The sequence below is a fragment of the Balaenoptera acutorostrata genome, chromosome 2 (genome assembly GCF_949987535.1).
Source record: "Balaenoptera acutorostrata chromosome 2, mBalAcu1.1, whole genome shotgun sequence".
Lineage (NCBI taxonomy): Eukaryota > Metazoa > Chordata > Mammalia > Artiodactyla > Balaenopteridae > Balaenoptera > Balaenoptera acutorostrata.
In genome coordinates this window covers 168,563,007-168,589,133 of record NC_080065.1, presented here as the reverse complement: position 1 = coordinate 168,589,133, position 26,127 = coordinate 168,563,007, and the positions used below count along the sequence as shown (strand labels likewise).

Here is a 26,127-nt window from a genome sequence, read left to right as displayed (position 1 = left end):
GAGAGGAAAGGAAGAATTCAAGCAATAATAAGGCAGAATCTAGGTAATGTAATCAATTAAATGTGAGCACTTGAATTTATTTGGGTGGATGGGTGCCATAATTAAGAACACAAAACGTTGACCGACTTTGTGGGGCAATGATGAGTTTGGTCTGGGGGTATTATATGAGTCTGTGGGTATCCAAGTGAAGATTCCTGATAGGCAGTAGAATAAGAAGGGGCAGTGATAAAGGGTTTTCTGGGAGTACTGTCTTTGAATGCAGTAAGTGGAAGGTGTCATCAGTAGAAGCTGAGGGGAAACAACAGGCAAAAGAAAAATGAAAAACAGAAAAAAATCAGGAGAAGGTGGTGGCATAGAAAAAAGAATTTTAGCATAGGGATAGGAATACTTCATATTTTCAAATGCCACAGAGGATTAAAGTAAGGTAAAAATAGAAAATGGCCTTTGGTTTTGGTTATTGATAACCTCTGTAAATTTTAGTGGGTTGAAGAGTGAGTTAAAGGTTGAAAAAAACTTAGTAGTTTGAGAAAGGAGAGATTTAGGAAGATAACTAGTGAGAGATTGTGGTTGAGAGAGGGTGTATATATCAGAAGAGCTTTTGGCTACAAATAATAGAAAGCCCAGATAACAATGGCTTACAAGCAAATAGGGATTTGTTTTTCTCCCATAACAAATCTGGAGGTGGTTGGCATTGGTTCAGACAAAATAATTCAATGCCTTGAGTTTCATGACTTTTTCATCATGTCACATGATGGCTCCTATAGCTTCAGGTAAAATATCTGCATTCAGAGCAGGAAGAAAGCGTGTGTGTAGCACCAGCAACATCTGTGCCTTTTATCAGAAAAGGTTTTCCCAGAAGCCCCTCAGCAGACTTCTGCCTAAACTTCACTGACCACAGCTGTGTTGCATGGAGGCTAGGAGCAAAGGAGGCTGAAAAAAATAAGTACTTAGCTCTTCCAGGCTCTATAGAGGAGGTAGGCAAGGAAAAGGGGGGATTGAGAAAGGTGTTGATTTAGCCAACGAATAATCTGCCAAGAGCGTTTGTATGATTTAAGGTAGAAGAACTGAGCATATTTATCACTGCATGGGAGAGTCTGAAGGTGCAGTAAGGAGGGGATGTGCAGCTCAAAGTGGGAAAATAAGATTTGGGGCACAGGTGGAGGCTGCAGGGATCTTTTTCAACAGGAGGAAGGAAACTTTCCACTGGGAGAGGTGGGAATCAAGAAACGATGGGTACAGAAGATATTTGTGGGTGGCAATGGAGGGAGGTTCCCCATGGACTCTGAGTGTTTGGAATTTGAGCAGTTTGGTCTCTTTGGGCTACAGGACCTCTATGGAATTAGAAAAGGCAAGGACTAAGGAGGAATGAAACACTGAATTAATTGTAACCTCAGAAACTTAAGATTTTAAATAATGTCTCTCCCTTGCATCCAGCTTCTTCCTTTCCCTTCATGTATTTTCTTGTTCCCCACCTGATCTCAAGAGACAGAAATGGAGGGGAAGAAGGAGGCAGAGAGATGGGTAGAAAACAGATGGAAGATTATAAAGACAGTAGCAAAATTAAAGGCTCAAAAGGAAGGCAGAGGACAAGGGGGAAAGGAAGAATAAAATGTATTGAAGCCTAAGATGGATGCAATAACCCCAAACTGGTAAAATAGTAACACTTAGAGGGAGCAGCAGGAGAAATGGGTCAGATAAATGAAGGTTTCACTACTTTTTCAGGAGTTTTGGAAGCTTCGGGCCTTGGTATGTCAGTGCTCAGCCATTCTGGGCAACAGTCAGGAGGAAACTTCTGCACCTTTCCTCTATCAGCAGGGGCAGGACTCCTTGTCCCACTTACTAGACATGAGACCTTGTGCAAGGCACTTAATATATAGCTGTCTCAGTTTTCTTATTTGTTAACAGTGCAAACCTCATAGCTTTGGATTACATTCAATACTAATGTAAAGTGCTTATGAAAGCGCCCAACACATATTTAGTGCTCAATAAATATTTTATTATTATTATCCTTATATATCTGAAAACAGAACAATATCCAAACTCCTTAGCATGGCATCCAGAACCCTTAATTATCTTAGGCTCTCAAAGCAAATGCCTTGTAGGAAGGTGATATAATTGTAGGAGGCTCTCTCTTTCCCCCACCCGCCACTGGTGTAATAGCCTCCTAACTGGTTTCCCTGTATTCCCTGTAGCTGCACCACAGCCTGTTCGCCCCACAGCGGACCAGTGATTCTGTCAAAATGTGTTCAGCCAAGCCACTCTTATGCTCAAACCCCTTCGATGGTTTTCTGTCACACAGAGAATACATGCAAACTTTTTACGATGGCCTTCAAGCCCTCTAATTACCCTTCCAACCTCCTCTCCCACTCTCCCTTGTTCACTATGCCCTCTCCTGTCACACTGGCCTTGCTAAACCACAGGCTCACCAAGCACACTTCTATCTCTGGTCAGCATTTCTGTTCTCTTCCCAGATACTCACATGGTTTCCTTCCTCACTACATTCAAATCTCTGCTCAAATGTTACCTCCTCAAAGAGAACTAACTTCTCAAAACGCTCCTGAAAATAATCCCCACCTCCCCACACCCGTCACACTCTAAACCGTAACACAGCCTCAGTGTGTCATCACTACCTAATCAATATTTTCTGTTTATTGAGTACCCCCTCTAGTAGAATTCAACCTGCATAAGTTCAGGGTTTCACTATTTCTCCAGCCCCTAGCACAATGCCTGACACATAAATGCTCCAAAAGTGTCTATAGAATGAAATCTTCAGTAAAAGCCAAAACAGAATGCCACAGTGTCACGTAAGTAAAGTCACTGACACTGCTCACTAAGAGGTGGCCAACAGTTCCCTAGCTGACAAATCTCAGGTCCCGTTCTTGGCTTTTTTTCGCCACCGACAAAGTTAAAACTCTCTCATCTTTCCTTCCCAAGCTCCGTGAAAATTCAAAGGCAACTAAATATCTCCAGTTGGATCTTTCTATATTTTACCTCATCCTTGCCCGCCTCCGCAAAATACTGTCCACAAAAATAAATACCACCTTTCTAAATACCACCCAGTTGTACAAGACAGACTCCTTGGCATCCAGCTCCTTCCTCCTGATAAGTCGTGGAGAACCAAGTTTATTCTACCTGTCGACGTTTCTCGCTCCATGCCCTTGGTCCCGTGGCCACCACTCTGGTCCCAGCCTCTATCCGCTGGGTCCTGAACTGCCGCAGCAGCCTCCTCACTGGTCCGCAGGCCTTCAGCCCGCACCTCCGTCCTCCCGGTCCCCGGGCCCCACTCATCGCCCGAACCACGCCCCAGCCCGAACGCCAGGCCACACTGTTAGCATTTTTTGCATCCCCGTGGCCGAGGCACAGCCCCGCTGCCTTCTCAAGTCATCTCCGCGCGGTCCTCCCTCAGGAACGCTCCTTTTCGACTTGTCGCCTCCTTCTGAGTCCTTGGGGGCCGTCCTGGATTAGCTCTCCTCACCGGATCAGGTGCCGCTTCCTCGGACTGACCTTCCTTATCCCTTCGTTAACTTTTCGCTGGTCTCTGCCTTCCCTAGTCTGACCAAGACGGAGCCAAATCCGCACGTGAGGGTTAGCGCGCGGGTGGTTACCTGCCTAGGGAACCGTGACGCCTCCGCCGAGGTCCCTGGGAAATGTAGTTTCTGCAAGGAAACCCCCTTGGCCTGGGTGGGGTAGGGGGTGGGGGTGTTGAGCGGCGGGGCCCTAATCTGCGCAGGCGCGCAATAGCAGTTTCTCCGCCCGGCGCTGGTGCGGGCGCTTGCCGCCGATTCGCCCTCTGGGAAGTGGAGTCTGCGAAGCAGAAGCGCTGCAGCTCTGACTTGAGGGAATCCGACTCGGCGGGGCTCCCGGCAACGCGCAAGCGCAGTTCGGATCCGGACTGCAGACTCCAGCTCATTGTGTTCTGCCTGCGATGTGGCGGTGGCGGTCTCTCGCCGCGGGCAGAGGCTCCTCGAAGGGCAACCCAGTGGTGACTAGACACGGTGGCCGAAGCCGCATCGGGAGAGCGGGAGCAGCCTTGGGGTGGTGGAGCCCGGTGGGAAGGGCGGATGAAAACCGAGTAGGTCTGGGTCGTGGTCCGTTCTGAAGGACGGTAATCTGACGCCCCAAACTTCCTGGGACGTATGGCTAAGGTTTGATTCCAAAGACAAAAAGGCCAGGTGTGAGCTTTCGGGTTTAGGGTCCGAATCTGCGGGTGCATGTGGAGAAGGATGCGGTCAGGGCCTCTGGCGTGTGTTTTGGAAATGACTCCGGGAAGCCCATTTAAGCCCTGTGGTAGATGCTCCCGGTGTGGTCCGGATCACAGTGTCCAGAACTTGCTGAGGCCGGGTCAGCAGCTGCGCAACCGCTGCAGCAGCTTCCCAGGGGACCTGGCAGAGGGCGGGAGGGTGGTTTGTACGATTAACATTCGTGGCGCCCAACGCCCACTCCCACCCCCACCCCCACCCCGCACAAATACACTGTTTCTCTCCCACCTTTGACTCCAGGTCTCCCAAACTGGGCGCCCGAGAAGGAGAGGCCTGAGGCCAGAGAACGGCATGGCCTTGAGAGACGTCTCGACAATGAAACTCCAGCCTTCTTAGCTTCTTTTCTAGGAGAAAGAAGACGACCCTCCTTCCCTACTTCTTTCACTCCCCGCCCCAGGATTAGGCAGCTGTCCAGGCAGGAGACACACTTTTCTTGAAATCTCTCAGCATAATTTAAGGGCAAAAGGCCGGAGGGTGTGTAGAAAGTGTGAAAACGGGCTGGAGGATGCTTTCTTCAAGAAAAGTCAAAGTATTTAAAGATACAGAAGGAAGATATGGAGGATCTGACTCAGATTGCTAGGGGGAAAATTGGTGGGGGGTGGTGGGAGTAGCTGCAAGGTGAGCTATTCCCTTTACAGGGGAGGCCATCAGAAAGACCCTCCAGGAGGAGAGAGAATCGGGAGCAAATAGGGACTAAGAATTCACTACCTGGAGTATTGGAGGATTCCCAGGGTGTGAATGCTCAAAGCCCCACTCTGGACTGCTGTGTGATATCTTTTGACCCAGTCCTCTCCTCATAAACAGTGGAAGGTGTTACCAGCCTGAGGCTCATCAGAGAAGAAGGAATGGCAGTCAGGTGCCTGCCAACCGTGGTCCAGGTGAGTGAGGGATTGCTGTGGGCTTCCCCCTCTAAATTGTCTTAGGAGATTTGAATGTAGTGGTTGAAGAGGGTGGGCCTATTTCTTTCCCCTGACCAGGAGCTTTTCTTCCAGTCCAGTCGCACTCAGGAGCCTGACCCGCTGCTGCCCACCCCCCCCCCCCCCCCCCGCCCCATCTTGGGCACATCCTGGTGGGTATCAGAGCTTAGGAACTTGCTAAAGGTCACCTAAGTGACACAACTGGAAATGAAACCCAGGTTGGTCCAAAGTGGAAACCTGCACTCTTTCCACTAGCAAGTAAAATAAGTGTCTAAAGTGGTAAAGGCAGTACCTAACATAGGAGTGATAGAAGAGAGAAATTGGAATGCTTTCTTAGAAAGGTGGGATTTCCTGGGCTTTTTTTTTTTTTTTTTTTTTAAATGATATTTGGCTTTTTACTTCAGAGGAATATTGGGTACAAATGAAATCATTCTAGTGGTATGTTTTCAATTTCAATAAATTACTAAAAAGCTTTGAGCAGTGCTAACTTCTTTAGAATAAGGGTATGGACTCCACTTTGAAGGAGACAACATTCATTTGAGTGTACAAATTCTGATGAGTTTGATAAATTTGTTCTAATTCATTCACACTTAAACCTGTCCAGGGCAGGAATCTGTGGCAGAAATCACTGGAAGGGCTGAGCAGCCGATTGAAAGTGCCGTGTCAACCCAGTCCCAGCTCACTGGTTGCTCACCCTTCTCCTTGGTTTCTAGCTTGTCCTTTAGAACCCATCTCAGGCAACCACTTTTTCTTTGAAACCTGTCTTCACGGTGCCAGTCCACTGTGATATTTCTCTTCCCTAACCTTTTCCTCAAATTCATTGTTGGTGTCACACAATTATCTTGTGTTTACAGGCTGCCATAATTTTGGTTGCCATTCAGCAGACCTGTACTAGGGATGTAAAATGTGCCAGGTATTAGATCTATGCCCATGATACAAAGGTGAACAATGGTCCCTGACAGATTGGTTCATGGGTTCAGTCCAACAAATGTTCCTTGGTTCAGCCTACTTTGTGCAAGGCTCTGGGTGCAGGTAACAGAAACCTAACTCAGACTACCTTAAGCAAAAGCAGGCCTTTATTGGAAGGATACTGCCCAAAATCCAAAGGCCAAAATGCACCTGTACTTCAGCTATGCAAGTGGGGTCTAGAATAATCTAAAAGTCCTTTCTCTTGGACCGTTGCCTTTCTTCTCTGGGCTTCTACTTAACTCTTCTTTGTCAGTTCACACCAGCTCCCTTGGCCTCTCAGCCAAGAGTTTCCACAGAAGGTACTAGTTATGATCAGAGGGAACAAGGTCACATTGTCCAGAAGGACTGTTTCCATGGGAACTGTGTATGTGTGTTGGGTTCAGCTGGAAAAAAGCAGGAGTTGCTGAATAACATTTGTAACAGGTGCTGGGTACATGGGCCCTGTTCTAGAAGACATGATGGGAAGACAAGGGAGCTGTGGAAATGGTCCGTAGCTTCTTGGAGTTAACAGTCCAGTGGGGGAAACCAAAACTCAGTAAAGTGGGACAGTGCTTGGATGGCCCTGCACAGGTGATATGGGAGCAGTTGAGGAGGGGTGCTGAAGAGGTAATGCTGAAGCCAAGACCTGGGTAGGATTGGTCATAGGGGTGGGGGTACAGGCAGGGCTGTGCAGATTGATGGAGATGGGAGAAAATGTTTTGGGCAAGATGAACAGCCAGTGTGAAGTCCCAGTGCTGAGGAGGCCTGTCTTCTCCACAAGGTATTTTTCTTCAGGGGAACGAAGTCTGATAAAAGCTTGACCCCTAGGAGACCCTGAGGAAGTGCTTCCCTTGTCACAGCACGCCATCCCCCTTCTGTGCTAACAGCCCTGCAGACGGTCACAGCATTTCCCAGAGACTCATGTGAGGGAGTAGCCACCAGTCAACGGGGATGGGTTTGCCCTTACAGGAATCAGTGACCTTCAAGGATGTGGCCGTGCTTTTCACCCAGGATGAATGGGCGCAGCTGAGCCCTGCTCAAAGAGCCCTGTACAGGGATGTAATGCTGGAGAACTACAGCAACCTGGTGTACCTGGGTAAGTGGGAGCCTCTGAAGGCTCATCTTCATCTTTGGAGATTACTTTGGGACCCTTAAACTGGTTCCATACAGAAGTTTGGGTTGGGAGTGAGGTGTTCTGAGGATGTTATTTCAATGCCTATCCTTTGTGTCCTGGGCACAGGGCTCTTTGGAGTCTAAGTGCAGATGTCTCAAAGGTGACTAGAGGTCGAATCCTCCCTCCCTTCCAGCAGAGAGAAGGACGGGAACAGATTCTCTGTGTCAGGCCCAAACCATCTTTTCCTCCTTCTGGGAACTGTTGTCTACCCTGGGCCCCTATCAGGTCACCTTTTCCAGGAAGTTCCACGGACCAGATCTCATCCTTGCAATGATTTTATCTCTAGTATGAACAGATATGGCCCATTTTTTTTTTTTTCCCTCAAAAACAGGACTCTTAGGACCCAAGCCAGATACGTTTTCCCAGCTGGGAAAAGGGGAAGAATGGATGCCGGAGGACTCCTTGGGAGGCTTCTGTCTTGGTAAGCATCCTGCATGTGGGAGGCATTGGGAGGAACACAGAACGTGTGCCAGGCCTGTGGACTGAGAAACGAGCATCTTTTCCCTTCATGTTCACCTCAATACCTTGTTGCCACATTTGTCCCCACGTGCATGTGGCACTCCTTTCTTCTGGCAGTTTGTGCCTCCCTGGATCCTCCTTCCCATGATTTTTCTTCTCTCTCTATTTGGCGTAGATGGACAGCTCCCCACTGTGCTTGCGTGTCCTGTTGTTCCCTTCAGCATCTGACCGTGCAGTCTCTGCTCACACTTCTCCAGTGAGGAGGAACAGCATGGGTTACACACAGCTGAGCAGCTTCTGGTCCTCAGGGCCAGTCACCATGTGCCTACTGAGGCAGCTCTTCTAGCTAAACATTGCACATTTCTTCAACCACCTTCATATTTGTTCATCCACGTGTACCTACATTCAGCATTTAATCATTCTCCACCTTCTGCTGGTGCTACTCCGGGCTGTAAGCACCATACGAGCACAGCCAGATTTTTTGCCTGTTTTGCTGTATTGCTCATGCCCAGCACAGTGCTTGGCACCTAGTAAGTGGCAAAGACTTATTGCCTGGGGATACAGAGAACACGACAGTTTAGTGGCTGTTAGTTGTTTTGAGGAACCCATTGGATCTGGTAGCTTAAGAACAGGAGCAGGGGTGCCTCTCCCTGAACCCCCCAGTATTTTAGAGAGCTATTGGCACATTCAAGACATTACATTTCACTTTCTGCCAGCGTTTGGCCAACTGTAAAATATTTTTAAAAACCTTTTGTTACTGATTTTTCACAGGAGCCCAATGAAGTAGGCAGGACTTTATATCCTACAGTAAATAACTGTTTACTGGAATATCTAGGATCTAATCTGTTATGGAATTTATATGTCTTAACTCCAAAACTCAGTTATCAAAAAAATCTTTTAACTTACCCCAATAGCATTCTGAATTTGTATGTTCTATTACACCCAAACTAAGGCATTTTTAATATTTCACTCAGTATTATATTATACAAGCAGTGTTATAACAAAAAAAGACAAGGGATGGGAATTAAATTAATCCACTGTCCCAGTGCTCTGGCATAATAACATCATTTATTCTTCCATTATTCATCATTGACACTAATTCTTTATTGCACTTCTGAGGGGGGATTGTGAAGATGAAGAGGACTTTTATGCCTAGAAGGGATTTTATAGTCAGGTGTGAGTAATGACATGAAAAACCATGAGGTCATGGTTCAGTCCTTCCCAGATGCCTTTCACAAGCCTCTGTTCCAGCACCTCTTGTTTCTGAATTTCCTGGACACCCTAAGCTGTGAGCTGATTCACAAAGGATGATTAGTGATCAGCCAGTCAGACATGGAAAGAAATCTTATATTTCCCAATAAACTTTTGGGTTTTTGTGTTGTTGTTTGTTTGGTGTTTTGTGTTTTGGTTTTTTTTTTTTTTTTTTTTTGGCTGCACCACGCGGCTTGCGGGATCTTAGTTCCCTAACGTTAGTTCCCCGACCAGGGATCGAACCCAGGCCCACAACAGCGGAAGCACAGAGTCCCAACCACTGGATCGCCAGGGAATTCCCCCAGTAAAGTTTTATAGTTGTTCCTTCAATTTCCTGTTAAAGTTATAGTTTTGTTTTTTAATAGAACTACCTCCTTGTTTTTCAACTGGAAATTGCTGCTGTAAAGAAGTGATAGTCATTTCCAAATATTTATTCCCCTCTTGTCACTCTCCAATTCTTATTCTTAAAGTGTTCACTGAATCATTTTTAGTATAGTTTTTTCTTATTTCTGTTTCACTTCTTAATGACTGGCTAGGACTTCAAAAACCATGTAGAACAATGATAATAGGTTTATCTCTGATTTTTCAAAGGATCGGATCTAGAACTTTTCCATTGTTGCATCAATCACTCCTGGTTTAGAAAGACACTTAATTTTAATAATAGTAAGAAAAAGTCCTTCTGATAGCTTTCTTTTAAAATTTTTCTCTTCCCTGGGCCATGATCTAGTGTAGGCAGGGAGCTGACATTTGAGCCCCTGTGGATCAGCACTGTGCTGGGTGATCTCCAGGGATTTGTTAGCCGCCCCATTTCAACCTTACAACCCGTGAGGCAAATATGATTAACCCCACTTACAGAAAACCCAGAAAACTGAACTTCAGGCTGGTTAACTAATATCAATGTATTTAATGTTGCCATTTTGTTGCAAGTCAGGATGAGGGTTAAACCAGTGTGACCCTCAAATGGTGTCATTTCCCCACCCTTCTCCAAAATAGCTTTAATTCTACAGAAATTGTTTACTCAGTAAACCTAAAGAAAATGGCCTGATCCCTTAATTTGAGTAGTTTGCTAATAACTTTTTACATTTTTTCCTTATTTATTAATCTGTTTAGTTTCTTTTTGTTATATCAATTGTACATTTTGCCCTTTAGCTTTAAATTATCTTTTCTTGAGCCATAAAATGTCTTCATTTACAACTGTGCATGGTATTCATCTATAATTTTAACATTCTATATCCTTTCTCATTTCCAACTTTATCTACGTTTTTTTTCCTCTAAAATTTGTTGAGACTTTTTGTAGAGAACCCGCTCCTATTTCTTTTACATGCTATAATTTTATTTCGACACTTAGCATTATCATTTCCTTTGTTTACTTAAAGCAAGTGTATTTTGATACTGTAATCCTATCTACAGAACAGAATATGTAACATTTTTGAACAGCCTGAAGAATGGGCAAACACCCCCCATACCCCGCTCTCCAGCTGAAGAAACAGAGCAAAGCTGCATATGTGAAGTTCGATGTGCCCCTCCTCATCAGATCTTCCTCCTTTCATACCAGAGAGCCACTAGCTTGAATTTTACATTAGCTCCTGTGCTGCTTTTCTTGCTCTTTACCACATTTATCCATAGCTCTGAGCAATATTGTTTAGCTTTGCACACTTTAAAGCTTGATATATATGTATTGTACTATAGATACCTTTCCACAGCTTGCATTTTTTTAAATACTTGTTGAGGTGTGTAGCTCTAGTCATTTTTAACTGCACTTTGATACTCCTTCAATGGCTATACCTTTATTTAACTATTTTCTTGCTGATAGACCTGTAGGTTGTTTCCAGACTTTTTGCTGCTTTTTGAATAATGCTGACCTGAATATTCTTTTTTTAAAAAATTTATTTAATTTTGGCTGCGTTGGGTTTTCATTGCTGCACGTGGGCTTTCTCTAGTGGCGGTGAGCGGGGGCTACTCTTTGTTGTGGTGCGTGGGCTTCTCATTGAGGTGGCTTCTCTTGTCGCGGAGCATGGGCTCTAGGCGTGCGGGCTTCAGTAGTCGTGGCGCGAGGGCTCAGTAGTTGTGGCTCGCGGGCTCTAGAGTGCAGGCTCAGTAGTTGTGGTGCATGGCCTTAGTTGCTCCGCGACATGTGGGATCTTCCCGGACCAGGGCTTGAACCTGTGTCCCCTGCATTGGCAGGCGGATTCTTAACCACTGCGCCACCAAGGAAGTCCAGACCTGAATATTCTTGTACATACTTCCTTATACACATGGGCCTTGTTTGGGAATTTCTTTAAGTGTATTCATAGGTGTAGAAATAGTGGGTTTAAGAGTATATGCTTCTTCAGCTCTACTAAATGGTTCCAGATTGCTGATTAAATTAGTTGATCCAAATTATACTAATAGTTGATGCAGGTTAGTTGATGTTACTTTGGCAAGTAACAGGAACTTAACCAAAATTCCTAAGAAATGGTATCTCATTGTGGTTTTAATTTGCACTTCCTTGTTTACTGGTAGAGTTGAACATCTTTTCATATGTTGATTATTTGTGTTCTGTGACATATTCATATTCTTCGTCCATTTTTCTGTTATAGTTTATCTTTTTCTTATTCACTTGTAGGACTTCTATATATAATTAGGAATTGAATACTTTATCAGTTAATATGTGTGCCAGTCTATAGCTTATCTTTTCTCTTTCTTTACTAGCAGGAGTTCGTAATCAGTCTTTGTCTTAATGATCTTTATCTTAGTGCTTTCTGTGTCCTGTTTAAATAATACTTTCTACCCTTAGATCCATGAGGGAAGGACTTGGTCATGTTTGCTCTTGTATCTCAGCTCATCAGGTCCCAGTATGTATTTGTTGAATGAAAGCATGAATTTTTTCTAATAATAATTTACTTTTGTCTTTTTTTTCTGTATAAATCTTATCAGAGGTTTGCCTTTTTAATTAATAAATAATTTTTGACTTTACTGATCCTTTCTATTTTATCTTTATTTCATTAATTTTTGCTCTTCATTATTTCTTTCCTTTGACTTTTTTGGAGCTTATTCTGTCCTTTTTCTTTATTTTTAGTATTAAATTTCATCACAATAATGCATTTAGTTTAACGAAACTACAATGTTTATTATGAAAACTGATGGCCTCTTATCCCCCCTTATCCCCATTCTCTCCTCTTTAGAAGTAACCATTTTCTCTTCTTTCAGCTGATTATTTGGTATATTTGTTTCCATGTCTCCAAGGAATGTGTTTATATTGCTACCTCTTGACTTTTCAGTTCTAGGCATTATTTACTGAATTCCTTCCATAAAAAGTGAGGATTAAACTCACCTCCCCAACTATTCGTCTTACTTTTCCATTCCCTGTCCTCCCAGTAGAGTTATAGTGTACTTAATGGTCAGAGAAATAGTCATTGTTTACATTCTGAAGCACTATTCACAGCTGATCCATGAAGTAAATCCTGGCAACTTTTGCTTTTGCTTTCCTAAGCAATCTTTCCCAGGGTTCATTTAGTTTAATTTAATTTAATTTAATCTCAGACCTTCTCTAGTTGTCTGCATCTCGATTCTCAAGACTTTTAGATCAGAAGTCCTTCTGACAATTTCATTTTCCTGGAAAAGTCTCTTCTGGAGCCATCTGACCTGCTCCGTTCTGGAACGGTAGGTGCCTAGCTGTCATCCTCCTGCAAATCCCATCTTTCCTGGTCTGCACGTCCCACATCATCCTTTTTCTTGGCTTATCTCTTCATTTGCACATGTCTTCCAGTAGCCTCCTAAGAAAGGATGCACAGGAATAAGTTTTTGGTAACCTAGCAAGTCTGTAAGTGTCTTTTTTCTGCCGTAACACTTTCTGGATAGTTTGACTAGATAGAATTCAACACTGGAAATATTTTTTCTTCAGAATTCTGAAGACATTGCTCTGTTGTTTTCTAGACCTAAGTCTGCTATTGAGAAATCCAAAATCTTCAGGTTCTTCATCATTTGTGACCTGTTTTTCCTCTCTGAAAGCTTGCGGGATCTCCTCATTTACTCCAGTGTTTCTCAGTGGTGTATCCTGGTGTGCTCCTATACTTGGATCCACTGAGCATTGGTGAGCCTTTCCATCTAAATTTCTGCCCTGTGGATCTTGGACATTTTCTTTTAGCATTTTTTAATTTCCACCTTCAGTTTTCTCTATTTTCTCTTGATGGAATGCCTGATACCACCTGGACTGGTCTTCTAATTTTATCTTTTTATTAAAATTTCCATCTTTATGTTTTTTTTGTTCTACTTTTTGACAGGTTTCTTCAGTTATGTCTTCCAGTTCACCTACTGAGATTTTTAAAATATTTTTAATCGGCTTCATTAAAGTATAATTTACATGCAATAACATTCACCATTTTAAGTGTAGTGTTTGATCAGTTTTGACAAATTTATAACCAAATCAAAGGAATAACATTTTTGTCATCTCTAACCAAAAATTCCTTCTTACCTCTTTGCAATTAATCCCATCCCCTGTCCCCAGCCCCTGGCAACCACAGGTCTGCTTCTGTCACTGTGAGTTTACTTTTCCAGGATTGCTTTTCCGTTGCCTAAAAATAGTTGTTTCATTTTTTCCCTGGTTTTCTAATTGTTTATGGTGGGAATTCTCTGTTGAGTTTTCAAATTCTGCCATCCTTTTTAATTTCCAAGAACTCTTGTTTTATTTGTAAGCTCTTATTCGTGTTTTACAATTGTAATATTTTACCTCTAAACATAGTGATTTCCAAAAACACTTTCATCTTCCTTTATAGGCACTGTGTTCTCAAATTTTCTCTTTGATTGTTTTGATATCTCTTTGGTATCTCTTTCATGTTAGAGGCTTTCCTCAGTTGGGAGAGGGAAACCTTCCAGCTCCTCTGAGTTGGGGAAGGGATCTGAGGGCATAAAGGCTTCATAAACTGACCTTAAACCAAAACTCCTTATTTTATCCTCCCCCCTCTCAAATGTACTTGATAGTGCCAAGTCTTGAAACTTTTGATGATTTGGAGGAAATTGGGTTAGTTTCTGGTCCCTCCCTGGGGGTGACCTCTTGACTACATTGTATAGGGTTTCGATCATACTACTTGCATGCCTTGCTTGATACCCTAGAGTTATTGATATATAGTTTAAAACCATACTTTTTTTTTTTTTTAGTGTGGCCTAATGCAGCTACAGGTACTGCTTCTAATTCAGCCCCCATGAAGTGACCTGGGCCCCAGTGAGAACTGACTCTGAGGGTCCAGTCTTTCCCCATCTCAGTTCATCTTCAGCGTGGTGAAACCAGGGTGTGTTTGACCCCCTCTTGATACACAATTAGATGAGTGTTTTCCTGTAACACAAAACATTAAAAAGCCAATTTTCTCATATATAGGTGATGTTTTATGATCACAATCAAGAAAAGGCTTTAATAAACATAGCTATCTAATAGCTGCTAGAAAAGAAAGCTAGCAATTCGTTGTTTTTATTGAGCCAAATTATTATTTTTGAAAGCCACTGCCAGATTTTTTAAAGTAAACTTTTATTGAAGTAATACTAACACAGGAAAATACATAAATTATAAGTGTACAGCTCATCAGATTTTTACAGTATAAATACATCTGTATAACCAGCACCTGTATCAGGAAATAAAATGTTCCTAGAACACCAGAGATCCCCTCCTATCCCCTCTGTTTCTTTTGTCCTGAAGATAATTACTACCCTGACCATAACTTTGTTTTGCCTATTTTAAAACTTTTTATAAATGGAATCTTACGTGTCTACTTTTTTCTGTCTGGCTTCTTTGCTTCCACAGTGTATTTGAGATTCATCCATGTTGTCATATGTAGCAATAGTTGGTTCATTCTCATTGAGGTATGATATTTAACTCTGTAAACCTACCACTATTTATACATTCTACTGTTGCTAGACATTTGGTATATTTCTGGCTTGGAGCTATTATCAGTAATACTGGAACTATTATGAACATTCTTGTACATCTTTTAGAGAATGTATGTTATACATTTCTCTTGAGCATATAGCTAGGAGTACTATGTTCATGAGTAGGCAAGCTTTTTTTTTTTTTTTTTGGCTGCATTGGGTCTTAGTTGCAGCGCACGGACTTCTCTCTAGTTGTGGCGTGAGGGTTTTCTCTTCTTTAGTTGTGGTGCACAGGCTCCAGGGCACGTGGGCTCTGTAGTTGTGGCGCGGGCTCCAGAGTGCGTGGGCTCTGTAGTTTGCGGCATGCAGGCTCTCTAGTTGAGGCATGTGAGCTCAGTAATTGTGGCTTGTGGGCTTAGTTGCCCCACGGCATGTGGGATCTTAGTTCCCTGACTAGGGATCGAACCTGCGTCCCCTGCATTGTAAGGTGGATTCTTTACTACTGGACCACCAGGGAAGTCCCTGCAAGCTTTAATAGAAACCGCCAAATAGTTTTTTTAAGTGGTTATACCAGTTTATACTCCAGCCAGCAGGATATGAGGGTTCCATATCCTCTTATAAACTTAGTATTGTCATTAAAAATTTGTTTTTCACCATTCTAGAGGATATATGGAGTATCTCATTGTATCTCAACTTATGACTGATGAAGTCGATCATCTTTTCATTTTTTTATTGATCATTTAAATATCCTCTTTTGTAAAGTATCTATAAGTCTTTCCCCTATTTTCTATTTAGTTGTCTAATCTTTCCTTAATGATATACTGTAGGGTTGTACATTTGGGATTTGATCCTCTGTCATATAGATACATATGCATTATAAATATCATTTCACACTTTGAATAATGGTGTTATTTGGTAAACAGAAGTTCTAAATTTTTAGGATAGTCCAATTAATTGGGGTTTTTCTTAAAGTTAATGCTTTTTGTGTCCTACTTAAGACATTTAACACCATGAAGATCTTCTGTGTTTTCCTTTAACAGCTTTATTCTTTTGTTTTTCATATTTAGGTCTACAATCCACATGGAAGATTTATTTTCATTATTTTCCATAAAGGTATTCAGTTGACCCAGGATCATTTACTGAAAAGACTATCTTTTTCCCCATTGTACTACAGTGTACCTTTGTCATACATATGGGGACTGCATGTACATAGGTCTGATTCTGGGTCTATAATCTGTTCCGCTGGCCTGTTTGTATACAGACTGGACTTCCTTAAATGTTCAGAAGAATTCACTAGTGAAGCCATCTCTGCTTGGAAATTTCTTTGTGAGAAGGTATTAAATGGAAGATTCAATTTATTTATTAGATGTAAGACCGTTCAGATTTTCTGTTTCTTCTTGCATCTGTTTTGATACACTATACCTTCCTAGAATTTAGTCTTTTAATTTATTGGCATAAAGTTTCCTCATTATGTTATTATCTTATAAATCTCTTTAGAATTTGTCTTGATGTCACCTTTATCATTCTTGGTAGTGGTAATATGTGCCTTCTCTCTTTCTCCATTAGCCTTGATAGGGGTCTATCAATTTTTTATTAAGTTATCGATTTCTGTTATTTTTATTATTTCTTTCCTTCTCCTTTGTATTTAATTTGCTATTTTTCTGATTTCTTGAGATTGATAATTGATACAGAAAGATAGATGTACATTTCCTTCTAACCATGCTGTAGCTGCATTTTGTAAGTTCCATTTCATGGTTCTATTATCATTTAGTTTAAAATATTTTCTAAATTTTGTTTTGATTTCTTCTTTGCTTTATCAGTTATTTAGAAATATATGGACTAGTTTTAAAATATCTGTGGATTTTCTAACCGTCTTTTTGGTATTTTGTTATTCATTTCTGGCATAATTCCACTGAGTTCAGAGTACACATTCTGAATGATCTCTGCCCTGTGAAATGTGTTCATACTACTTCACATCCCACTATACTATATGCTCAGTTTTGGTAAATGTTCTATATGCACTTAAATATGTATATTCTGTCATTGTTGGGTATAGTGTTGTACGTATATCATTTAGATCAAGTTTGTTTATCTTGTTATTCAGATCCCCTATTCTTTTTTTTTAATTAATTAATTAATTAATTAATTTTTGGCTGTGTTGGGTCTTTGTTTCTGTGCGAGGACTTTCTCTAGTTGCGGCAAGCGGGGGCCACTCTTCATCATGGTGCGCGGGCCTCTCACTATCGCGGCCTCTCTTGTTGCGGAGCACAGGCTCCAGACGCGCAGGCTCAGTAGTTGTGGCTCACGGGCCTAGTTGCTCCACGGCATGTGGGATCTTCCCAGACCAGGGCTTGAACCCGTGTCCCCTGCATTGGCAGGCAGATTCTCAACCACTGCGCCACCAGGGAAGCCCAGATCCCCTATTCTTAATGGTTTGATTTCTGAGTTATTGAGAATGGTATGTAAACATATCTCACTATCATTGTTAAGTTTTCTCTATTTTTCCTTTTTATTTTCTCAATTTTTACTTTATACATTTTGAAGTTATATTATGTGAAAATGTAGATTTGTTATATTTTCCTAGATAATTGAACCTTTTGTCAATATGAACTATCTTAAAGCCTGTTTTCTCTAATATTATGAGATTTGTCTGATATTAGTATAGGTATACCAGCTTTCTTGTGGTTAGTTCTTGCTTGATAAATCCTTTTCCATTCTTTTCTTTCCTTTTATTTCTGGATCTATATTTTGGTATTTCTCTCCTGAGTGCCATATAGTTGGATTTTATTTTTTTAATCCAGCCTCACAACCTTAGTTTTTTAATAGGATAATTTAGACCAATTACTAATATGTATAGGATTGGATGTCTGCTATTTCATTATTTAATTTTAATTTTACTCACCTGCTATAAGTCTGTTTTTTTTCTTGTCTTGCCTTCTTTTGAATCAACTATTTTTATTGTTCCGTATTCCAATGAGCTTGTATCTTCTTTAACTAGTCTTAAGGACTGTAGGAGCTTGTATCTTATTTAACTAGTCTTTTATTGGTAAGTCTAATAAGTAAAACCAGCTTATTACTATCCAAAATAAATAATTCCCAGGCAATGCTAATAGCTTAAAACAATTCTGTTTTCTTTCTTTCATCTTTTGTGTTATTTTTGCTATGTATTTTAATTATGTATATATTTTCAGCCTCTCAAGACATTATAATTATTGTTTTGTGCAATAATATTTTTATTTACCCACATATTTACTCTTTCCATTGCCTTTTCTTACTTTTACACCTGGGATTATCTTTCTTCTGCCTGGAACACTCCTTTTTATTTTATTTTTTTAATATGGGCCTGCTGTTGACACAATCCCTGTTTTTATTTGTACGGAAATATCTATTTCATATTTACTTTTTTGGGACATTTTGTTTCTATTGAGTTCTAGTTTAGCGATTATGTTCTTTCAGCACTTCAGATGCTATTTCATTGTCTTCTTTTTTTTTTTTTTACACAATTACAGAGTTATTTTTTAAATTTTATTTATTTAATTTATTTTTTAATTTTTGTCTGTGTTGGGTCTTTGTTGCTTGCTGCACGCAGGCTTTCTCTAGTTGTGGTGAGCAGGGGCTACTCTTTGTTGTGGTGCACGGGCTTCTCGTTGCCGTGACTTCTCATTTTGTGGAGCACAGGCTCGAGGTGTGCGGGCTTCAGTAGGTGTGGCATGAGGGCTCAGTAGTTGTGGTTCACGGGCTGTATAGCGCAGGCTCAGTAGTTGTGGCACACAGGCTTAGTTACTCCACGGCATGTGGGATCTTCCTGGACCAGGGCTCGAACCCATGTCCCCTGCATTGGCAGGCGGATTTTTAACCACTGTGCCACCAGGGAAGTCCCTATTTCATTGTCTTCTGTTTTCCCTTGTTTTTGGTTGAAAAGAGAGCTATCAGTTTTATTTTTTTCTCTTTTAAAGGTAATATATTTTTTCTCTCAAGGAAATTTCAAATTAGTCTTATGTTTTCAGTAGTTTTACTATGGTGTACCTAGGTGGATTTTCTCTGAATTTATCCTGCTTGGAGTTTGTAGTGCTTTTCAAATTCATTTTTCAACTTTTTTTTAAAAAAATAGTGTTTTTGCCCCATTCTTTTCCTCCTCCCATTCCAGAACTACAGTCACACGTGTTAATAAACGTTTTCACCATGTCTTATATGTCTCTTTAAATTTTTTCCTCCAGGTTTTACCATGGATATTTTCTGCCTATGTATTTTTTTTAGTTCACTATTCCTCTCTTCTGCTATGTCCGATATGCTGTTTTTTTAAAATATTTATTCATTTTATTTATTTGTTAAAAATAATTTCTTTTGTCTGTGTCCGATCTTTGTTGTGGCATGCAGGATCTTCTTGTTGCAGCACACAGGCTCTTCGTTGTGGCATGTTGGCTTCTCTCTAGTTGTGGCATGTGGATTTTCTCTCTCTAGTTGTGACACTTGGGCTTCAGAGCACGTGGGCTCTGTAGTTTGCTACACACGGGCTCTCTAGTTGAGGCGCGCAGGCTCAGTAGTTGTGGCGCGCGGGCTTAGTTGACCCGCGGCATGTGGGATCTTAGTTCCCTGACCAGGGATCGAACCCCTGTCCCCTGCATTGGAAGGCAGATTCTTTACCACTGGACCTCCAGGGAAGTCCCAATGTCCGATATACTGTTAAAGCTATCTATTCAGTTCTTAATTTCAGTTATATTTTTCAGTTCTAGAATTTTCATTTGATTCTTTGGTTCCAATTCTCTGTTAAAATTCTCATTCTTATCTGTTTTATTGAACATGTTAGTCACACTTATTTTAAACCCCATGTCTGATAATTTTGGTATCTGAGTTCTGAGGGTCTTTATCTATTGTCTGTTTTTTCTCTTGATTCAGTAATTTCTTAGTACTCCTGGTACTTTTTGACTGAATCCTTGACATTATGTGTGAAGGAGTGAATAGGCTCTGGATGATGTTATGTTCCTCCAGAGAAGATTTGCCTTCCCTCTGGTAGACAGCTGGAGTACAAGCAAACCACCCTAATCCATCCACCCAGGGACTCATTAGCTGGAGATTGGGTTGAATGTTTGTGAAGCTTTACCTATCTCTTGTTTGCCCTTGCTGCTAGGTTGTAGCCCTCCAGGAGTCCCAACTGAGAGCTTTACACGTTTACTCTGACCACTGTTCACCCCACAGCCCCCCAGAAGGTCCTGAACTCCAGTTTTTGGCTCAACAGTACTGTAAGACTATAGAGAATTCTGAATTTCTGCTTAGCTTAGTCTCTTGCCGTGAGAAGCTTAAGAATTCAGCAAATTCTCTGAGGGAAAAAAAACACTGTTAGGATCACCTCTATATTTCCCTTCTATCCCAAATATTAGACTATCACATTGGCCTCAAGTGATATCTGATGCCTTTAGACAGATTTTTTTTTTTTCAATTCAGATTTTTCGGGTGTTTTTTGCAAGAATCTGGTCTTCCACAGGCTACTCTGTCAGGTCCAGAAGCAAAAGTCAGTTCTTAAGATTTTGAGATTTGGCAAACCTGGTGTTTAACTTTAAACATTCTTTGTTTTGAGCAAGGATATATTATTCTAAGCCCACAAGGATTTTAGCCTTAAAGTGCACCTGTTTAACTTTCTTTTCCAGGTAAGTACAAGGAGTTTTATTATTATTATTATTATAGCTCTTTATAGATTTTCTAGAGTGAGTAGGAGAAAAAAACATTGAGGGAGGCTTGTTCTTGATAGGCTTTCCCAGGAATCTTTGCATCATCTGTGTTAGTATCAAGCCCTTATCATGCATTTCTTAGTACAAAGTCTTAAATAGACTTAACACAAAAGACAGATATTCACAAATATGTACAGAAAACTAGTATGCATTCAGAACTCTGCTTGTTAATATGAGGATACCCATGAGACCAAGTGAGACTGTTGTTGAGTAAGTGTGAAATTTGTTTGTGGGGAGAGGAATCATTTTGTCAGACAATTCTTGGGACCTTGGCCCAGATCCCAGTAGCAGAGTCCCATTTCTAATGACTAGTATACTCCTTTCCCCAAATTCAGGGCCTTGCCTCCAAGACATACTGGATATATCCTGGCAGATTTGCTGCTTTGTTCCTAATTTTTTATACTCACATATACATCCTCATGGTACATTTTCCTTATATCGATGTCACATTATTGATATAGGTTTGAAGATGTTGCTTCCTCACCGGTAGCAGGAGGTTCTAACTTTATTAGTAGATATCAGTGTTTCACAGGCTCTACAGTAGCCTAACTTTTTATTTTCCATCTGAATGCTAAAATGAGTCTATAAAACATAAATGCTGGTTTTAGTAGTTACTCCGAAGCTGAACGTTTTTTCTACTAAGTGTTGACCTCTAGTTTTAATGGTTTCTTAAGGTCACATCTAGGTTATTTTAAAAACCATATCACTAAAACAGATAAGGTACATTTTTTTCTTATCTGTTAGCATAGTGTGGTCTTACAGGTTTTTTTTGAGGTTTCAAAATTCAGATAGCTTCTCTGTAATCACAAAGAAAATAAATATTGTACTCAGGATCCCAGCTCAGGCCTGTGACTTCTGAACGCCAGCTCCAAGCTCTCCTGCTTCATACATTGTATAGTTGTCAACCCCTTCCTGCCATGTCCTCTGTTCACCTCTTCTCCCTTTTCCTGTTTTATCTTCACTTCAAGAAATCTTCAAAATTACAACCTCTCTGTTAGCATTATAAACAAGGTCACGTTCTTATCCCAACTAGATGTTTTACTAGGATAAAACAGACATTTTTATTTTTGATATCTTTCAGACTGGATGACTACACCTGTGAGTAAGAAATCAACTTTCAAGGCAGATATTCCTGAAGGAGAATTGGGTCAGTGGATGATAAAGGAAAGATTCACTAGAGATAGTCACTGGAAATATGATACACTGTTGGAATGGCAGCATGGAAGCCAGGAGATAAAGTTGCAGCAAGTGATGCTTGCTCACGAGAAAACTTCATCTGTGGTTGGTGACCAGAAATGTGATGAATCTGGAAAGCACTGCACCATGAGCTCATCCTTTGTTGAGAGTCAGGGATTTCAATCTAGCAAAAATGCCTTTGAGTGTAGTGAGTGTGGAAAAGTCTTCACTAAGAGTTCAACCCTCAATAAACATCAGAAGATTCATACTGAAAAACTTAATGCAAATCGGAAAATTCTTATTAAAGAGAAACGATATGAATGTAGAGAATGTGGGAAAGCCTTTCACCAGAGCACACACCTCATCCATCACCAAAGAATTCACACTGGTGAGAAGCCGTATGAATGTAAGGAATGTGGCAAGGCCTTCTCAGTGAGCTCCTCACTTACTTATCATCAGAAAATTCATACTGGAGAGAAGCCTTTTGAATGCAACTTATGTGGAAAAGCTTTTATCCGAAACATACACCTTGCCCACCATCATAGAATACATACTGGAGAGAAACCTTTTAAATGTAACATATGTGACAAAGCCTTTGTGTGCAGGGCACATCTTACCAAACACCAGAATATTCATAGTGGAGAGAAACCCTATAAATGTAATGAATGTGGGAAGGCCTTCAATCAGAGTACAAGTTTTCTTCAGCATCAGAGAATTCACACTGGGGAGAAGCCTTTTGAATGTAATGAATGTGGGAAGGCTTTCAGGGTGAACTCTTCCCTTACTGAACATCAAAGAATTCATACTGGAGAGAAACCTTATAAGTGTAATGAATGTGGGAAAGCTTTCAGGGATAATTCATCCTTTGCTCGACATCGGAAAATTCATACTGGAGAGAAACCTTACAGATGTGGTTTGTGTGAGAAAGCCTTCAGGGACCAATCAGCCCTAGCCCAGCATCAGAGAATTCATACTGGGGAGAAACCTTATGCGTGTAATATATGTGAGAAAGCATTCAGTGACCATTCAGCCCTCACTCAACATAAGAGAATTCATACTAGAGAAAAACCTTATAAATGTAATATCTGTGGGAAAACCTTTATCCGAAGTACACACCTGACTCAACATCAGAGGATTCACACAGGAGAGAAACCCTATAAATGTAATAAATGTGGGAAAGCTTTCAACCAGACTGCAAACCTCATTCAGCATCAGAGACATCATATTGGAGAAAAGTGATATGGAAGAGCTTTGAGACTAAGTGTATTAATTATTGAATGCAAGAGAATTTCCATTCTACAGAATAACCATGAAAGCTTACATGAAGATAGTCATTTTATTTACTGAGAGTCAAGGTTCACAGTAGTGTGGGTTTTGAGAACTTAATGGCAAACACTCCTCATAGTTCAGAACTGCATCAGTTGAATAGTCTGAATTAGTCTGAATTACCAAGTATCAGAACCAAAATGGACCTTCATTAACAACATAGGAATTAGTTGACCATTAAGAGAAATTATAAAATTGTAAAAATTGAGAAGCACAGGAACAAAAAACTAAGAAAATGGTCTATAAGCATTTTACTGTACTTGATTCTCTTATATAGGAGGGTTTCTACCTTTAATGGAACCCTTTGTTTTCCTCACCCCCACTGCTTACACCCAGTGTAAAGAAAGTGCAGTCACCTGTGCATTGGCCCAGGAGTTGCTTAAATTATGCTTCCCACCTTCTGCTTCAAACCACCTTTTGTCAGATTTCCCTAGTTTGTGTGTCCGTTGGCTTCTTACCTGTATTCTTCTCCTGGGACAATTCATTTGAACTGTGTGTTGCTTTTTTTTTTTTTTTTTTTAAAGATTTATTTATTTGATTGATTGATTGCTATGTTGGGTCTTCGTTTCTGTGCTAGGGCTTTTCTCTAGTTGTGGCAAGCGGGGGGCCACTCTTCATCGCGGTGCACGGGCCTCTCACTATTGTGGCCTCTCGTTGCAGAGCACAGGCTCCAGATGCACAGGCTCAGTAGTTGTGGCTCACGGGCCTAGTTGCTTCGTGGCATGTGGGATCTTCCCAGACCAGGGCTGGAACCCGTGTCCCCTGCATTAGCAGGCAGATTCTCAACCACTGCGCCACCAGGGAAGCCCCCTGTGTGTTGCTTTTTGATTTAGCAACTCCTAACTGATAACATCACGTCACTTACTACCACTCAGTTTGCCCTTGAAGACTGTGGTGATCTGACCTCACACACAGTCCATGATTCTGGATGTTGCTCCAAACCCAGCTTTCAGAACTCAGGACCCCTATCTGGAAGGCAGAGGTTGATCAAAATTCCTGAGTTACCCAGTTCCTCTGGGCTTCAGTTTGACTCTGACCCTGGGATAATCCCTAAAGTAGGGGCTTAATCTGTGCAGACATTCCCCCAGCCAGTTGTTCTGCACTGTAGTTACGCTACACATAGCAGTCAGGGGCATGCTCAGCTTCGGATGTGATGATCCCATCCCTAGAGATGTTCTGGGCCACTGCCACTTCTGTGACTTGCCATTTCCTGATGTGCATCTGACAAGGGAGGTTAGAGCCTCAAGGGAGTTGTCAAAAGGCTCTCACCCACTTTTTCCCTTGGCTGGGCAGTCCTCTGTGTCCACTGCATTAGCGTATATTTGTTACTCCCAGAATATTGAACTGTTGCATCCTAGTTCTTGCCCTGCTTTTGTCTACTTTTCTGAAGGTATCAACTCTGTTCACAGAAAACACAGAGAGCTTTGAATTTCTGATTTTGCATTTGGAAGTGGCCATTTCCTGTCCTCCACCTGGGTATTCCACCACTTAAAGATTACCCCATTCTGACAGTGGTGAGCAGCATGTTGAGTAATTCCATGGAGTAGTCAACAGCACCATGACATTCTCTGGCAGGGGCAGTGTCCACGCCCAGAAGTCTGAGTGATACTCTAGTCCTGCAGGTACAGTTCCTTCACTATTTTTAATTCTTCAGTGCTGTCAGTAGAAATCACAGATAAAATAACATCTGTGTCCCTTCACACACAGCCTCTGGGGGCACCTCCCCTTCCCCACCACAAAGAATGGGGAGCCCACACTACTGCAGGCTGGAGCACACTACAGCATGAAGGTAGAAGAGCAAGTCAACTGTTGTCTGGGAAGCAGTGTGACAGGTTCCTGGTCTGTGGAAGTGCTCTCTATCAAGTTGGGCAACTGCCGGCCCCTACAAATGCTGCACCTCAGCTCCAAGTTACAGGAGAGGATAGTCTGTCGTGGTGGAATCAGGACTTCAGGTTGAACATAGACTTGGAAGCTTCCAGCAGCTTTAAATACCCAAGTTCTCTAAATTCAGCTCCCACCTAATACAGGCCACCTGTGTGGGTAGGCATCTCCTGTTAGATGATCAGCAACTCATCCTTTCTCCCCTATTGAGCTTCAGGTGAAGCAGCATTTCAAGAGGTTGCTTGGAACTCTCCATGCCCTGGGCCCACACATGTTCATCTGCAGCCTCACATGACTGGCAACCCGATTCCACAATAAACTTGGAAAACTGCTCACTGCTACAGAGATCTGCCTTCAGTGCTATCCCTGTGGCCCGCCTTGTCCTCACTATTACCTCCTTGCCTTGAATCCCTCACAAGGAACATATTTCTCAGCTCGCTTTGTTGTTCCTTTTGTTTGTTTTTAATGAGAGCTGCTGCCCCTTGGAATGTGCTTGCAGTTGGGCTAAGGCCAAGACCTGCTGCCACTCATCCCAGGGGCAGCTCCAGCAGCTGTTCTTCCACCAGCATTAGTGCAGTCTGAAAGCCCTCCATATGATTACAGTCCACTTTCCCTGAGCCCACCACTGTCAGGCTTGGGTCTTCATGAAATTAGACCTCTGAGATGCCTAGTCACTCACCCCTGGCTGGGGAGGCAAAAAGTAAATGGCCTATTAGAAATGCCTGAGTCAACTTGGATATATTTATGATAGTACTCTTTATCTGACCAGACCATTAGCAGTGGCTTTATTATATTCTGCCATATGATTAACACCTTATGGTATGACCTTCTCAACTAAGTGAGCCAAAATTTGCCTGGGTGCTATTTCATACTTTTTAAATCTGAAGTAGGTTCTCCACACTGGCAGTCTGACCTTTGGCTTAACCCCCCAAAATTGCGTTTTTGAAAACTCTGAGTTAAAGTCCCTCAGCCACCTTTTCTGCCAGCTGATCTGCATGGTATTAGACAAGAGTTGAGCAATTATTTATTTTTTTAAATTTCTTTAACATACTTTATTTCATAGTATTTTTCATGAATACCTTGTTATAGAAAAAGTCTAAAGTAATGTAGATAATATTAAGCTTATATTGGTGAATTAGTTTATAAAAAATATATTCATATGAATTGTCTTA

The 26,127-nt window shown here is 41.5% G+C and overlaps 1 protein-coding gene across 4 annotated transcripts; it reads left to right on the top strand.

Annotated features, from left to right (window-relative positions):
• ZNF454 (zinc finger protein 454) lies at nt 1-26,127 on the top strand. 4 transcript variants are annotated; one of them, XM_007169875.3, is made up of 5 exons: nt 1-43; nt 5,064-5,137; nt 7,094-7,220; nt 7,630-7,719; nt 21,654-26,127. In XM_007169875.3, exons 2-5 carry the CDS (start codon nt 5,105-5,107, stop codon nt 22,985-22,987), a joined length of 1,584 nt encoding a protein of 527 aa, XP_007169937.2. In that variant the 5' UTR covers nt 1-43; nt 5,064-5,104; the 3' UTR covers nt 22,988-26,127. The 4 variants fall into 4 exon arrangements, 3 of the variants coding, with proteins under 3 accessions (XP_007169937.2, XP_057395692.1, XP_007169941.2); XM_057539709.1 differs by lacking the exon at nt 1-43 and adding an exon at nt 4,554-4,674; XR_009007050.1 differs by lacking the exon at nt 1-43 and having other exon boundaries at nt 5,000-5,137; nt 21,654-24,696; nt 24,782-26,127.

Excerpts from the sequence above, each read along its gene's own strand:
- ZNF454 (XM_007169875.3), top strand. The coding sequence starts at position 5,105 with ATGGCAGTCAGGTGCCTGCCAACCGTGGTCCAG. Across the intron at positions 5,138-7,093 it reads GCCTGCCAACCGTGGTCCAG|GAATCAGTGACCTTCAAGGA; the intron begins GTGAGTGAGGGA and ends TTGCCCTTACAG. Across the intron at positions 7,720-21,653 it reads CTTGGGAGGCTTCTGTCTTG|ACTGGATGACTACACCTGTG; the intron begins GTAAGCATCCTG and ends GATATCTTTCAG.